At 39.7% G+C, this 17,960-nt stretch overlaps 1 protein-coding gene across 5 annotated transcripts in view; it reads right to left on the bottom strand.

Annotated features, from left to right (window-relative positions):
- Positions 1-17,960, bottom strand: part of LEKR1 (leucine, glutamate and lysine rich 1) — a 132,053-nt gene that overhangs the window by 67,102 nt on the left and 46,991 nt on the right. For all 5 annotated transcript variants that reach the window (XM_061637129.1, XM_061637127.1, XM_061637126.1 and 2 more), the window contains 3 exons: positions 15,543-15,662; positions 9,915-10,090; positions 7,547-7,732 (listed from right to left, as the gene is read on the bottom strand). In XM_061637129.1, coding sequence (XP_061493113.1) covers positions 7,547-7,732; positions 9,915-10,090; positions 15,543-15,662 — 482 coding nt within the window. The remainder of the gene's footprint in view (positions 1-7,546; positions 7,733-9,914; positions 10,091-15,542; positions 15,663-17,960) is intronic.

Raw genomic sequence — 17,960 nt, 5'->3', positions numbered from 1 at the left:
CTCTGAGATATTGTACTGCCCTACAATTTTTTTTAACTTTTAAACTGCAGAAGATGAAGGTCAGAGTATGGGGCAAGGTCAGTATTAGGATTACAGGTACTCTGTGAACATGGGTGATTTTTAATGAATTCCAACAGATTATGAGAACTCGCAGAGAAAAAAGTCCAAAAGGGCTCTGGGGTTTTTTTCTCTCTTTTTAGACTTTAAACTCTCTATTCTCTCTGACTGTTTTGTATACACAAAATTGACAGGGTTGTTAAGCAAGCATTTCTGAGTTCAGGACTGTAAGTTTCGTAAGATTTTATTTTGAAATGAGCTTATAGGAAGCATCAGAATGGCATGGGGGGTATTTTCAATGTGAAAAATCCACGCTGGCTAAAGTATACAGCCACTCTTGTGGCTGTATAATAAAAAAGAATGGGAAGTGGACAACTATGACATAAAACATTGTTAAGCTGATGATCAAAAGAGGGGAAATGGTTTTCCAGACAATCTGCTTTTAACAAATACAGTAGGCCATACGGACAAATGATCACTGCAAATGATGGAGAAAATAAGCAAGTTTCACAATTGTTCCCCAACACTACCCCAGGAGTTAATCTGTCAGCTTTTGTTGGCTGCCAACTGGCCTGGCTTCCACTGTACCCTGCTGTGGATATACTGAAGCACTTTGGACTGCACAGCTCCCAAACCTACTGTTTCCCCCTCAGTGAAATCATTTAAGCCAAGAGACTGACTGTGGCAAGGAAGAACAATGACAAAGCTCCAAAATGCCTAGAATAAACACAATCCCAGGTTGGCCACTGTGAGAACAGGATGCTGGACTAGATGGGCCACTGGCCTGATCCAGCAAGCTCTTCTTATGTTCTTATGATCTTAAACACACACACACAGCAGACCTACAATCATTGGAAAATGCCCAAGACCTTAACATTCCAGAAAAGCAGCCATGTCAGCCTATAATATCCGGCCATACATAGCCTTGAGTGCTTAGTTTCTTGATGGAAAGTCAACTCATAAATGTTTTTAATTAATAATAACACAGCAGGAAGGCAACAAGCATCTTGCAGTTTGACTGGTTTATCGTTTTTGTAGACAGCTTCCTGCTTCTTTCACCCCAAATCATTAATTCTGTAAGGTGCCACAGGAACACAGGAAGTTGCCTTTATACCAACTCAGATCATTGGTCCATCTAGCTCAGTATTGTGTTCACTGACTGGCAGTGGCTCTGCAGGGTTTCATGCAGGGATCTCTCTTGCCCTACCTGGAGATGCTGGGGACTGAACTTGGAAGCTCTGCATGCAAAGCAAATAATTTATCACTGAGCGATGGCCCTTCTAACACTTCACTCTTTCGTCTACCCAAAAGAATTAAACTTATAAAGCTTCCATAAAACTTCCAGAGTAACAAAGGAATCCTATCCTCACTAGGGAAATTGAATTCTGTCAATTTTGGTTTCTCATTTTTCCAATCTTAAATTCAGTTTCCACATTTTCACATCCATTTGTGAATATATTTTTTTAATCACCATGCAAATTCATCAGTGAATTTCTCCTAATATATACTTTTTTGTATGCAATTTTGTCCAATATACACACTTTTGCAAAGCAAGGTACTCTAATTGATGCATTTTTGTATGTTATTTTCAAGAATATATGCATTTTTGCACATTTTACCCTAGTATATGCATTACTGAACACATTTCTTGGCTGCAGACCTCCACTGCAAAATCCGGAGAACTGCAAAGTTTGAAGAATTGCTCTGTTTTGGTTTGTGTATTGTTTCAGATAGGTTTGTCTTGAAATGAGAAGTGGATTGAATTCCTCCTCCATCCCTAATCCTAATCCTCACATTGTACCCACCAAGCAGATCCAGAACCCCTGGCACTATAATAGTACATCAGGAGAAATCAATTAAATAATTAAACTAGGTTACCACTACTGTAAATCCTTAAACTGCCAGGACTCAGCTTATAGATCCCTCCACCCCATCTGTTCATCCCCTGTTCTATTCATAATGCAGGCAAAGACTTGTTTTTGAACTCTGGGTACAGGGAATCTACTTCAGGGTGGGAGAAGCAGAGATGTGCCAAGTACAGAAAGGCTGCTTGAACATGCCTCACCCCACTGCTTCTCTTCTTCAAATCCTCCACCCCTAAAGCTGCTTTTCTTTTTTTAGGTCAGGTCTCCAGTATGTGCATTTGCATAGCACCATGATGACACTTGCACTAGCCGTAGTGCCATGTGACAGATGAAAATGTACTTCTTCAGTTATCTGTTGCCAAAAAATAAAATAAAAAATAAAGCTACATTTGTATTCAGAATATTTCATTTAAATTATGATTTTCTTTGCAGAGCATTTCTTATGTTCCTCTTTTGATATAAGCATTTGAAAAAACTGACAAGGACAAAAAAAACCTACACATAACTTTAGATTATGTCAAAAAGGTATTGTCAACAGCTTTAACAGAACTGGTCATGATGACCCTTTTTGTTACAGGCCAAGCATTGCAGAGATATTAAAAATTCCACACAATCCTGCTGAATGTTGAGATAACTTTAAATGAACCTTTTAGATTAAAAACAAACAAACTCATCTTCTCAGTAAACCTCATTTAATGAGGAAAATAAAATTACATGTAACAAGATGAACCATTACTTAAAAATGCTTCCACAACGATTTCAGTAATTATTTCAATATGACAAGACAGATAATCCAGGTGGACTCCACACATTTTCCACTGGACATGCTTAAATTTGCTGATAACTCCTATGTGACACCTGTAATGTGTGAGGATGATTCCTGTTATGGATCAGCCTCCACATTAATGCCAGCCACTGCTTAAAACACATACACACACATACACGAAACTCTCCATGTGATAAGGCTGATCCATATGATGAATGACCCTTGCACATTACATCTTATTCATTGAGATGCTGCCACATAGAACATTTCCTGCAGTTTTCCATGTGAATGTGTGTGTGTGGGTATAACATGAGGATCAGCCCTAGATTGTTGATATGTTTACTGCCGTCCTGAGCTCTTTGGAGGAAGAGATAAAAAAGTAATAAATACATTTGTAAGGAATATCAATATGTAATATCAGCCAGTTGGTACCCTTGTTCAAGTCATGTTGTAGTGGATCTTCCTAAATGAAGCAAGAGAAAATACCTAGCTATTTTGCATGTGTGTGTGTCTTTTATATTATCTTCCCTGCAAAAAAGTTCTACTCTAGTTAGTGCACTGAAACATTAAACCACATGGGAACTTAGATATGGAATAATGGCTTTATGCACACTTGTTTCTTAGTCCTCCTGGCACCCCTAGTGGGAACAGATCATTTTGATAGGTACACATTTCAACAACAAAATGCTTCCAAATTAGATTTACAGAAAAATAGAAACATTAACTACTCAAAATATATTTTGGTTTGTTTAGCCCTTTCTTGGGAAAAAGCAATTCAGCTTAACAGGGGTTTTTGTTGGGGTTTTTTGTTCCATGACTGGTCATAATGTCTTTCTGTTTATTGAAAATAAGAGAGCATTCAACCCCTTCTGGAGGAAAATAGGAATTCAGTTTACTAATTTTCTGGTCATACTGACCTCTAAGAAGAGAAAGATAGATTAGAGAAAGAAACAAGTATGAATATTTAAAACCACTTCAGTGAGAACAAAATGTGAAATTAATATGTCAATTTTTCCACTTCTTAGCCATAACTATTACTTTACTGCCTATTACTCAATACATTTATCACTCTTAAAGCTGAACTAGAACCAGACCTGCATGAGCAACTATATCACAACTTCATTAACACTGTAGTAATTAGAAGTTTGGGGTTTATTTCCTAGTGCATCACTAAAACCTTTTTCCAAGGGTCTTCATTGTATCAATGGAATATTACAAAGGTGGGGGGAGAGGAAACATTTTTGTATGGAATAAGTTTAAGGATGAACTGGGGAGAAATTTGTTGATCTCAGTCTGTAGCTGTTTTCCTATCTGTGACTTAACAGAGGTGATGCTGCAGCATATAGTAAGGATGCTCTTCATCTTGTGCAGCAATAAGAACAAGACTAGAGATTTGAATTTTTACAATGTAATAGCTGGCACTGCCTTTAAAAACTGCAATTGGCCCAGAATAGGGCTGCTAGATTATCAACTGGAACTGAAGAGTTTTAAGCCTGTGCTTTGTGAGTTTCTCTGGCTCCCAGTCCATTTCCAGGCACAATTTACTCTGCAGTTTTCACCTTTAAAGCCCCAGACAGGTTGGGACCAGGTTACCTGAAAGGCCACCTTCTCCCTTAAGTAGCTACCTGAACACCAAGGCCTTCTTTGGAGATGCTGTTTCAGTGCCCCTGCTGAGTAATACAAGGGGGAGGAAACCACCTGGCCTTTTTAGTAGTGGCATCCAACCAGAGGTATAGCAGTTCAGGGTCTCGGGGGGTCTTAGACCCCTTACTTTTTTGGGAGCAGGGTCACAGCAGGGTCCCTATGTCTCCAGCGTCCTACAAGCCAATCAGCATGAAAGGGGAATATGTTAGCCACTGAAAAGAGTCTTCTAACTTGCTTCCTTGTCCTTTGCTGCTGATTGGAGCCATGGGCTCCTAGAGACATCACTTGTTGTGGGGAAAGGCATTAACAAGGATCTCATTCTCAATCCAGCAGCAAAAGAAACAAATGGGGGAGGGGGTGTGGCTGTGACTATCATGAAGGGACCCTGCACTTCTGAATTTGCCACTGCATTACTGCACGTTAGTTATAGAACAGCCTTCCTAAAGAGGTTTGCCTGACACCATCCTTGTGGTCTGTTCAACACCAGATGAAGACCTTTTGGTTCACCCAGGCTTTCTACGTAATTCATGTAGGGTTTGTGATAAGTTTTGTTTTCTTGCTGTTATTTATGCTATTTTTTATTTTATTGTTTATGTCTTAATTTGATTTAAAATTTATACTTATGGTTTATAAACTACCCACAGAATCTTATGTGATGGGGAAGCATACAAATGTTGTAAAATAAATAAACAGCTAGGCCAGATGGGAGTTTGCCACAGGAGGGTGCAAGGCTCAGGCAGGTGTTTTGCATCTCCTTCACTGTGCCTAGATCCAGTGGATTCCTTTGGGTTGGCTTCTACAAAGTCAAGAACTCACTGTGTGACAATAGGACATGATAAAATGGCAAATTCCTCTCCTCATTACTGTATCGCCATTACTGTTGGCTATGTAATGATAAGTACCCCTATTCAAGACTTGAAATCACATACTGTGAGAGACGCTGTGCTCTGCAATTACTCTGTCATTTTGATGAATCAAAGCTACTTCTTGAATAGCACAACCTGTACACTTTTAGAATATTTTAGTTGCCAGTCAGGATTGTGGACTGAATGATGGCACTGCTTTCAAAATGAAGTTTTTGAATCAAAATAGAAAGGAAACACTTTTTAAACGTGTTAATGCCTGTGTTGGGCTTGTAAAAGGAACAAATAAGAGACCACAAGACACAATTAGGAGATGCCAAAACAGACAGAAGTTTGATGTGCCTAAGTACTCCATGCCTGGCCCCATTCAAGGTTCTCCAGGGATGCCAAAGCCACTAAAATGATCAGCTAGAACAAAGGGTGCATCCAGATAAATATCAAAAAGAGGTTCATGGCACTGTGAATACTCTTTTGAGCTCTCATTTTAATGTATTAATTTATTATGTATTTTTTAAAGTTGTATCCTGGCTACTTGCTGTAACTCAGCGCCCCATGGCTGAGTGCCTAAGATGGAAGAAATACAACTTCCTCCTGTCTTTGGCAATCAGCTGCTAGGTGCTTTATGACACATAATGCCGACAGAATGCAGACAGAGAGCTGGTGTGTAGTGCAGTAGATAGACTGAGCAACAAATCAAGAACTCCCTAAAGTGAATCTCGTTTCTGACACAAACTTGCTAGGTTGCAATTGGCAAGCCACTCATTCTCAGCCATATACAACTGCTAAGTAGGAGATGAAATGGTCAGCCCACATACTTTTGTTCTTTTTGCTGATATATACAATGCACTGCGAGTCTCTTTATAATGTATCTCTGAAAATATCCACAAACCTCCCCATGACAGGTCAAGATGTTTGGAAGTAAGCATAGATGTACAGATGTAAGAGTAAATGGAATGAGATGATGTGGAACAGTCTGTCAAGACTCTTCAGTGGCTCAGTTGGTGAAACATGTGGAACCCCATGACCCACCAGGAACACATGACATTGAGTGCTACAGGTTCTGCTCTGACTTCCTATATTTTGCAGAGAAACATTGTGGAATGATTTGAAAAGGAGAAGTCAACCTTTCCCAAGCTTAGCGTGTTTCCTCTGCAATTCCATTCTTTGCTGCTTTTCTCCCTGCCAGGGTTCCACACGCATATATGCTGAGACAAGAGAAGAAAAGCAGTTGCAGGGGAAAATGACAAGGAGAGGGGGAGTCAATGACACACCTCCTTTGCCCACCATTTCCCCCGGCCAGTCATACCATCCCCCTGCCATTTGGAAATAGAGAAGCAGCAGCTGAGACTCCCAAACACATGCTGGATATAGAATGTTAGTTTGTGACAATTTTCACTGCATATTTCTTTTAAGACTCGCTAAATCTGATTATTATCCAGGTCCAGAACCAGGTATTTAACAGCCCCATTTCAAGGGTCCCCAATCTTTTTCTATGGCAAACTACACCAAAGTTATCGAGGAGGATGTTGGTGGTAGAATTGTGCAAATACAATTAAGCAAATCTTTATTAAGTAGAAAACTTTGCTTGAATTTCAACAGAAGTACAATTTAAAATCAAACACAGTTGGATAAAAAGGGAACTGTCATTATTTCAAAAAAAGAAACACAAGTTTCTGGAGATTAGTAAGAACATAAGAAGAGCTTTGCTGTATCAGACCAAAGGCCCATATTGTCCAGAATCCTGTTCTCAGAGTGACTAACCAGATGCCTATGGGAAGTCCACAAGCAGGACATGAATGCAACCATGGTTTTCCCGAAAGAACCAAAGTAAAATGAAATTGCTACTATAATGTACTCTATGGGCTAGTTCAGGTGTAATGAGAAACGATGGTTTCACTCTATGTACATGAACCATTGGTTCACAAGTTCCCCACTCCTCTTGTGTGGCTGCAAGGAGAGTAGAACCTTGCACTTCTGTTTTCAAAGTAACCTCAGTTCCTTGTTCTATCTGAAGTTGGGGAACTGTGGTTGATTTAAACTGTGGTTTCAAATAAGGCAGGTTCTGAAACTACAGTTTGATCCTGGCTTTTTCTAACAAACACAATTTAAAAACCACAGTTCCCCAAGTTCAGACATAATGGGGAACTGTGGTTACTTTGAAAGCAGAAGTGAAAACTACACAAATGGAGGACAGAGTGTATGCAAACTGGTGGCTCATGATGGTTCGTGCATGTAGCGCTAAACCATTACATCCAAGCCGCCTCTAGGAATGGCCTACTGCAGCAACATACAAGTTTGAAACATTCTGTCTTTCCATGAACCCAGCTGCTTGTTCTAAAATTAACACCTACCTTGTGTTTTCTTTTGTAGTTCATGACATCTGTTTTGTAATTCACTCTCTCGAAAGAGAGACGCCTGAAGTTGCTCAGCTTCCAGTTCAGCTGCATCTGACATCAGCCTTAAATGTTGTACCTCCTCCTGGAGGACCACATTTTCCCTCTGGCATTCACCCAAGCTTTGATTCAAGCTAGATATTTCTGAAAAGTAAATGAATTTCTGATATGAACAAAACAATATTGTAGAAACTATCACAATAAAAATGCTTGTCTTCTGTTTGGGTCATAGCTTTATCTGAACCAATTTCATTTTTTATTTATTTGTACTTAAACAACTCTAAGAAAAGAAGGGAAGAAATACCTATGTCAATCAATTTTTGCTGGCTATTTAAGTACTACAATTACAGTATCTACAGCTACTATGATTCCATCAGAACTTTTTTTTATATAAACATACACAATTTTGTGACCTTTGTCCCCACTGCAACTCAGTTGTCAATTGGTACACTATTTTTGTATTTGACAAGTGGCCATCCTGTTGGGCGAGGATCCCTTATTCAGTCTCTTTTTTCCTAAGCATGCATATTTATCATCAGTTGTTGCTGGCATGTACATTAATTGTGACAAGTAAGGGCTAAAATGCTAAAAATCAGAGGTAATTATAAGCGTGGTCTGAATTGCCATGTGTACAAATAGCTAAACATAATTTCAAAAGGGCACTACATGCAGAGGGGCACAATGTTCTTTAGTTCCTTAACCTTAATTTTCTACTATCCAAGCACAGCATTAAAAATGACATGTTGAAAAAAGAAAGGGGAAAAGCATGCATATATTCTGACATTTGCCTGAAGTAAAGATATTTAGAATATTTCTATACCAGCTACTCACAAAGACAGAGGCAGTGTCATATTCAGCAAAAAATGCACATTTATCAAGACACTCGCTCTCAACAGGGGGTTGGACTTGATGGCCTTATAGGCCCCTTCCAACTCTATTATTCTGTGATTCTATGATTGGCAATACCTCCAGTAGCAACTGACCAAAACAACAGCACATTCGACTCAGGAGGAACAAGAGATTTTATGTAGATTACACAAATAAAAAATACAAAATGTGTATAAACAGGAGCCAGAGTCACTGCAGAGGTTACATATAAAGGGCGCTATATTTTAAAAGGATTTTCTTATAACACATCTGATCTTGTCAGATTTTTGACAGGGCTCCAATGTCAAAATAATTCATTCACATTCCTATAGCAGTCTATTTTATACTATTCTGTTCTGAAATGGTGCAGCGAATTTAACACTTGCACAAGAAACTGCTATTGCCTCAAGTAGACCACGGAAGCAGCCGCCACCACCTGCCAATATACGTCTTCTGCCCTTGGCAAACAACAGCACAGGGAGCTCTCCCAGTGAAGCCTTTGTCTACCCCTTGAGGCACATTTGGAGACTTCAGATTCCATGACCCTTCATCTCTATGACTTAAAGGGAAGGCTGACAGTTGTGTTTCCTGTGAGGCAGAAAATTCCCCATGTTGGATTTTGTTCAAGTTATTTTATCATGACCCACAAAAAACAGTCAACAGCCATAAGCTACTGGATCCAATTAATTTTGGTGGGCACAAACTGGCAGTGAATGGAATGTGCTGGATTTCAGTGCTAGAGACCTGGGTCCAAATCAATACTGATTTAAAGCAGTGTTACACTACTTTAAACAGCCATGGCTTCCCATAAAGTATCCTGGGAGGTGTCATTTGTTAAGGGTGCAGAGAGCTGTTGGGGGAACCTCTATAACTCACAGAGCTATAACTTCCAGGGTTCCCTGGGAAGACGGATTGATTGTTAAACCACTCTGAGAACTATAGCTGTGTGAAGGGAAAAGGGATCTCCTAACAACTCTAAGTATTCTTTACAAATACAGTTCCAAGGATTCTTTAGGGAAAGCCATGTCTGTTAAAGTGGTATGATACTGCTTTAAAGGTACAGTCTCTCAAAGGCCTAGATGTCAGCCTGTGCCGTGTCTGGACCCATTTCAGGCATGGGGACTCACACAATTGAATGCCCAGCCATACCTAAAAAAACCAAAACAAAACAAACTTGTTCAGATAGGAAAACAGATTTCAGAGAGGCTAGGCCGCAAGCTTTCTCCCTGACTTCTACCTTTCTCTGTAGCATTATTCATTGTCATTATTATGAAATATGCCTTCATAATCCTCCTGCTCATCTGAAATGATACAGTCCGGGCACAGGTTTACTGCCTCAACAAGAACTAGGTTTTAGTCTAACATATAAGACAAAATAAATCAGAAGTATAAAGTGTAAAGAGTCTGTAGAAATGACCAAGAATAAGATACGGGGGAAAGTTGTGATATGGTAATTTACCTGCTAATGCTGCTAAATTAATAGTTTTCATTTGCAAAAAAATCTGTCCTTTGAGTGCAATCCACTGGTTCAGAAAATCAAATATTCCTCCTTTAAAACTGTTTAGCTCTCCTTTGATAAAGGGAAGGAGAATAAAGGCTTCCTTTAGGATTAACTTATGTTGTTCCAATGTTTTTCTGCCAAAAAAAAGAGAAGGATTAATTGGTCATCACTGATTTTTATGGCAAAGTAGCACTTTGAAAAATAAGCATTTTAAAGATTACGGATTTATATCAAGAAAGGAAGCTAATTCTGTTTTCTACCTTACTTAGGGTGCAATCCTATAGGTATTTATGCCAGGGTGAGGAGAGTTAGGATACAGAGGATCTCTGGTTGAGCTGGCTGGGTTCCTCTTCCCAGTTTAGCTGTTGCTGAGCTGGAAAAATCCTGCCCTCCTGGTTCAGCCAGGGCTCAGCTGTATCAGCTGATACCAGCATAATTAAGCCAGCGTAATTCCCTGAAAGGGGGTATGGTGGGGGCAGAACTGATAGGAGGGAGATGTACATCTTATCCTACATCCATTCAGCTTGGTCATGTGACCTCCAGGTCTGGCATAAATTAAGCCAGGAAAAAATGCTACCGGCTGAGCCAGCATTCTCCCCTCCCAAGCTCTCCTGAAAGGAGTGAGGATCTGGCACCCTTTACGACAGCATAACTTCAGCTGTCTTAAATTACACTGGCTTCCTCAATGTAAGGCTACTCTGCCTGGGTGATATTCAATGTTAGTCCTCCTCAGAGTAGACCCACTGAAGTTAATACACATGACTAATTCCAATGGGTCTACCCCAAGGAAGACTCAGTTGAATACAGCCCTTAGTGACAATAGTTTTTAATTCTACTTGGACTTGTCAATACTTGCAATATATTTCAGCATTTTCAGCTGAGCTCCATAAAGGAACTATTACTATTTTTCCTATATATCTATCCACCCTTCGCAGCTAGCTCTCCTAGCATATGCACGTTTAAATTCAATTATGCATGATTAAAAATACTACTACTATTACTACTACTTCTTGTCCATGCCAGAGATCATCGTGATGTACTCTTCACTAGGGCCATGACGAGTGCTGATAACTGCTGGACAGATCACCGATTAATTCAATCCACTATGGCCATTAATATTGTTCCTCAACACAGGCTCCAAGGAAGAAAACCAAGGTGTAAAATGAACATCCACGCCCTTCAAGATCCTATTAAGCGAGCCTGCTTTCAAACAACTCTCAAGAAACATCTACCAACGGAACTCCCTGAAAATGTCAAGGAACGCTGGATTAAACTGAAGACATCCATTATTGCAGCATGTGAACAAACTATTTGTTTATTTATTTTATTACACTTGTATACTGCCGCATAGCCGAAGCTCTGGATACCAAACTAAGAAACATCAGGATTGGTTTGATGAGAATGATAGTGAGATTGAACATATCGACGAGAAAAGGAGAGGCTTCCAGATATGGCAGAAAGACATGAACTGTGCTGCTAAGAAAAAAATCTATGCCAGTGCAAAGGCTGAGGTCCAAAGAAGAACTGGAGAACTTAAGAACGCCTGATGGATAAAGAAAGCTCAAGATATCCAGCATTTTGCAGATGCTCACGATGCACGGGGCTTTTTTAATGCCACAAAGGCCATCTATGGACCAACAAATTATGGTACAAATCCCTTACATTCAATGGATGGTAGCAAACTTCTTAAGGATAAAGAGTCTATTGCACTGAGCTGGAAAGAGCATTACCACGACCTCCTTAATCGTAACTCTATTGTGGCTGATGTCTTCTCGCAAATTCCACAACAACAAACTAGAGATGAGCTTGCAGTATCCCCTAATTTGGATGAAGTCAGTAAAGCCATCAATGAAATGAACAACAACAAAGCTAGTGGACCTGATGGGATTCCTGCTGAAGTCTTCAAAGAAGGTGGGCCTGAATTTACACAACAACTTCATAAGCTCATCAGAAAAATCTGGATGAGGGAGGAGATCCTGCAAGACTTTAGTGACGCCATAATTATCACCCTTTTTAAGAAGGGTGATAGAACAGATTGCACGAAATATCGAGGTATCTCTCTTCTTGCTACCGCAGGTAAAATCCTTGCAAGGATCTTCACAAATCGCCTCCTGCCGATCTCAGAGGACGTCCTCCCCGAATCTCAAAATGGTTTCCGCCTTTCCAGGGGGAGAGTGGACATAATCTTCACTGCATGACAGCTTCAAGAAAAATGCCAGGAGCAGAATCAACCTTTATATATGGCGTTTATTGATCTGGCGAAGACCTTTGACACTGTGAATCGAACCGCTCTCTGGACAATCCTTCTTAAGACTGGATGCCCTGATAAATTTGTGAATATTTTGCGACTCCTTCATGACAACATGACAGCAACAATTTTGGACAACAATGGTTTTCAGAGCGGATCAGGCGTAAAACAGGGATACCTTATTTGCTATCTTCATTGCTATGATTCTATACCTAATTGAGGGGAAACTTTCTACTGGTGTGGAAATCATATATCGAACAGATGGAAAGCTTTTTAACCTCAGTAGGCTGAGAGCAAAAAGTAAGGTAATGTCAACCTCTGTCATAGAATTTCAATATGCTGATGATAATGTGGTCTCTGCACATTCAGAGAAAGATCTTTAAACTATCCTAAATGTCTTCGCAGAAGCATATGTAAAGCTTGGGCTCTCACTTAATATTCAAAAAACCAAAGTGCTTCATCAACAGGTGTGAATTAGTCCCTCTGTAGCACCATCGATCCAGCTTATTGGTGCGACTTTGGAGAATGTTGATCACTTCCCCTACCTTGGCAGCCATCTCTCTGTAAAAGCTGACATCGATGCTGAAATTCAACATCGTCTGAGCTCTGCAAATGCTGCATTCTCCCAAATGAAGCGTCGAATGTTTGAGGATCGGGATATTCGCAGGGAGACCAAATGCTTATTTACAAAGCCATTGTACTACCGACCTTACTGTATGCCTGTGAAACATGGACCATTTATAAATGCCACTCCCAACTTCTTGAAAGATTCCACCAACTCTGCCTCCAGAAAATTCTGCAAATTACTTGGGAAGACAGACAGACTAATGTTAGCGTTTTGGAAGAAGCAAAGAGGACCAGTGTTGAAACAATTATCCTTCAACATCAACTTTGCTGGACCGGCCATGTTGTTTGAATGCCTAATCACCATCTTCCAAAGCAGCTACTTTACTCCCAACTTAAGGATGGAAAACGGAACATTGGTGGACAGCAAAATAGGTTTAAAGATGTTCTTAAAGTGAATCTAAAAAAATGTAACATGAACATTGACAACTGGGAAGTCTTGGCCCATGAATGTCTCAAATGGTGGTCGGCTATTATCAAAGGTGCTGTGGACTTTGAAGAAGCACGAATATAGGGCGAATGGGACAAACGAGCTAAGCGGAAGGCACATCAAACAAATCCTCATAGCGACCATCTTCCATCTGGAAACCTATGTCCTCACTGTGGGAGGCTGTATGGATCCAGAATTGGCCTCCACAGTCACTTACAGACCCACTGTTAAAGACCTTATCTTGGAAAGCAATCTTACTCGGCCACGAGTGATCGCCAATGATGAATGAATAAGTGACGAAGACAACGACGACTACTACTACTACTAATAATAATATGGATGAAATGGATCAGCCAATACTGGCATAAATTAAACCAGTATAAGTCAGTGCCAAACAATTTATAAACCTCTTACTTTTTTGGACAATTTTCTGATTAGGAAAGACTTAACTCAGTCTTTCAAAAATCTTGATTTATATTTCAGATGACCAAACTTTGACTTAAGAAATATGGTTCTACATAGTTAAAGCAAGTCAATACAGATTAATGAAGAAGCATCTAGGTGAACTCCTGCACTAGGGATTTCAGCTTGCCCCTACCATAATCCTTTTCAATCCCAGACACAAACGGGGATCAAGAGAGAGGACAAAGCAATACCAAACTGAACTGTAGTAGTCCAGTGCAGGAGGTTTCCAGGACCATGTGCTAGACTAGGGAATAGACAGCAGGAGTAAGCTGGCTGCTGAGGGGAAGAGAGACAGAGCAAAGAAGTAAAAGTGCAGGAAGCAATAAGTGAATAAAGAGAACAGGCATTGAGGAAGTTGGACAGTAGCAGAAAGACACTAGTCACGTCCAAGCCATATATTTAAAGCCCATGGCTTCCCACAAAGAATCCTGAGAACTGTAGTTTGTTAAGGGTGCTGGGAATTGTAGCTCTGTGAGGGGTAAACTGCAGTTCCTAGGATTCTTTGGGGAAAGCCATGTGCTTTAAATATATGAGGTGGATGCGACTACAATCCTGCTCAAGCAGCATAGGAATGAACCAAAGAAGACTAAATATGTTGCACATCACAGCTGTTCTGCTATTTTATGGCTCTTAGGCCTTGGACACTTAATATTTAGTCTACTTGGAAGACTTTCAAGCTAGAAATCATTAACACTGAAAAATATTGGATGCAATCCAAAAAAGAGACCCTTTGTGTGCATGCAAAGGGAGAAGTAAAGAATCCAGACCCACAATGGTTTAATCCAGGAAAGCATGTGGAGATATCTATGTGTCTTTTTGCTTTCTTATTTATTATTATTATTATTTCTTCCCCAAATAGAGGTCACTGGTGAGAGACTTTGATTTGGCATAAGGGGTGGATAGGGATTTTACTATGGCTTACTCCTGAAATTTACACAATTCCAAAGTTTCAAGAATCAGAACGAGTTATAGGGTATGATTTCACAAATGTATTATTGGTTCTCTGTAAGTAGATTAGTAAATTGGGCAAAAATAAACACAAGAGCTGAAGAGATGTCCTTCAGGCAGAGGACTTCTTGATTATTTTGAGGTACCTTTCCATCCTATACGTTCCCATCCAGCTCTGTGGCTGTAGTCAGATGGAATACCAAACCATAGTCTGGTGTTACAAGAATGAGCTCAGACTCACGTGTTATCTTCTTACATTTCCCCATCCTCCTCCCCTCATGGCTATAAGGAAGTGCTGATCCCACCCTGCAGCAAACCATACTTTACAGTTTCACTTGACCATGCAATCTATGGTTTGTGATTGCTTGCAAACCAGAATCTTGCATACTCATTCTTGTACTAACAAAACTATTGGCTGCACCTTTATGCAGCCAATAGCCAGGTTCAGACAGTAACCTAAGTCACAGGTAACTGGGAACAAGTCACATGACCCTTTAGGCATGTTCATTCTCCTTCCTCTTCATGTCTGACAGGAAGTGAATGAAAGGTTCCACATTCACTTTAGAACAACTACAGCTCCATTTAACAGCCAAAGTTAACTAATCAAAGTTTGTTAACAAACTAGAATCTGAAACTATAGTTTAATCCTGATTTGTTTTAACTAATTTTGGTTAGAACAAGCTACAGTTCTTGAATACCAATGCAACATGCCTGATCACATTAACCATGGTTTACAGAACAGAATCATTAATGTGAAGAATTTCAGTAGATCATGTGGACAGCTGATGCTATAATTTTACCAGATATATCCTATTGTGTGCATCACAGAAAAAGTTAATTGTCCTATTTATTGACTTGTGAAATTTCTTACCGCAACAGTTGTGACTGTCTGTGTGAAACTTCCTTCTCTTGCTGGAAGCACATCATCTGTTCATTTAGATGTTGTATTGCTGCTTGCTTATTTTCAAGCTCCAGAGATAATGTTTTTATTCTATAAGAAAGGGAGAAGGTGACATCAGATTTGCCTAATAAGAAATCCATGCCTTGGATGCAAAAGTGTCCTTCCATGAGAAGAAAGCTTCTTATGCTAATGGAAGAGCTGCTGTTGACTTAGTAGAAGAGGATTGCACCAGATAAGTGAACTGAAATCCGCAAATATTCTTCCTTTCCCACAAGTTCTTGTACAATCATTTGCAGAAAATTATTCATTATTTTTCCTCAGTATTCCATGGGTAATATCCAACTAAGTTGTGCCCAGAAGAGACCCATTACAATCAGTGGAATTAAGTTAGCTACATTCTTCAATTTCAATGGGTCTGCTCCAAGTATGACTGAGGCCACATTCACACCATACATTTATTCCACTATTATTCCACTTTAAACAGTGATGGCTTCTCCAAAGAATCCTGGGAAGTGTAGTTTGTGAAGGGTGCTGAGAGTTGTCAGGAGACTCCTACGCTCCTCAGAGAGCTAGAATTGTCAGAGTCATTTAACAGTCAGTCCCTCTTCCCAGAACTCTGAGAACTGTAGCTCTATGAGAGGAATAGGAGTCCCCTAAGAACTCCCAGCAGCCTTCATAAACTATATTTCCCAAGATTCTTTGGAGGAAGTCATGAGTGTTTAAAGTTGAGTAATGGAGGGATAAATGTATGGTGTGAATGTGGCCTCAGTTAGATTCACCCCCACATCTTTTAACTACAACTGGTGCAGAAAGTGACTACCCGGCTATCAGTTGAAGCCATCAATCAGATCAGATCACGCCAGCTGCATTAGTTGCCAGTGCATTACTGGGTCCAATTCAAAGTGCTGGTGATGACCTTTGAGGAATGCACCATAGATATAGGAGAGTGGAGCTGCTTCTCATCTACATGGTCCTTCTAGTCTGCAAATATTAATTGGTGTGCCCTGTTTTTTTCTAATTTGCTATAAGTCATAGCTCTATGATTCCCCACCACTACCACCAGTATTCTCTGTTTATCCTTCCTGCCCAATCAGAACCATGGCAGTTGTTGACTCTATGAATATGGGGAAATTAAGGTGAAAATCCTTTTGTTTTAAAACTGTGCAGTGATCGAATGATAATGAAAAGATCTGCTGCGCCAGCAAAAACAAAAGTGCTTAGGCTGGAACACAGTATCTGCTGCAGCAGCTCAATGTCAGGAGACGCTCAACAAAATATGACTTTACAACTGGTATTAAAGTCAAATACATCAGCACAAATATTTACGATCAGAGTGCTGGGGTGTGCTTTTCTCCCCTTACAATGTCAACAGGTCTTTAACAAATGACCACCCAGTCACGCAAAGACAATTTATCCTAGATTATAGCTTCATATACCCAGATTCATTGTAAAAGGAATAAAAGAGGAAAAAAATCCTGCTGAGAGTTGAGTCTAAGAGCCTTCACACCATTTTTATACAGTAGGCTGTGATCCTACATACACTTTCTGGTAAATAAATCCAATTGCCTCTGTAAGACTTACTTCTGAGTAGACAGTCCTAGGATTGCACTAATAGACTGTAATTATCAGTGCACACAGACCTGGAAGCAAATAAGCCTTATTTATTACTAATCCTATAGAAGCTTATTAGCAAATAAGTTATAAACAAACATCCATAGAATTGGGCTGCATATCAGATAATTAATTCCTCATCTCAAATTACATGCAAATTACATATCACAACAGCTGCAAACAAGCAGGACATGCTATATAGAATGTGGGGAACAGGTTGCGCTTCACTGTTCAGTTAAGCAGAAGAAAGATAACCATAGTTGGTTTTTTTAGAGAGCTGAAAGTAGTTTGAAAATAATTCATGCTAGCTATTTTCAGGCATTCAAAATGAGGAGCAATGAATGTGCATGCGGGCAGCCACCACATGTTCACTATGCACAAGGGCGCCTTTCAGATATTCTGCGAATGAGTTGTATCCAGACTAAGCTCATTTTAATGGGAACAGCTCAGAAAGCTAACTAGGAGAAAGTTGGTGTGTTATATTTACAGTAGTTGCTGAATGCAATTAGATTTCTGCAACAAAGCAATCATAATGCTAAAACACAATTTAAATAGCATCCCAGAAGAACATAAAGATCAAATAAGGAACAGATTTGAGGCTTTCAACTTAGTTGATAAAAAACCAGAACCATGGATTCAAGTCAGAGACATTATCAGGGAAGAATGCAAAAAGACAATACCTCTAGTTAAAAGGAGAGAAAGACCTCAATGGATGACTGAAGAAAATCTTAACATGGTTAAAGAAAGAAGGAAAAAAGAGATAGAAACACAGTCAGA

The sequence above is a fragment of the Rhineura floridana genome, chromosome 7 (genome assembly GCF_030035675.1).
Source record: "Rhineura floridana isolate rRhiFlo1 chromosome 7, rRhiFlo1.hap2, whole genome shotgun sequence".
NCBI lineage: Eukaryota > Metazoa > Chordata > Lepidosauria > Squamata > Rhineuridae > Rhineura > Rhineura floridana.
This window is presented reverse-complemented; position numbering and strand designations above follow the sequence as displayed.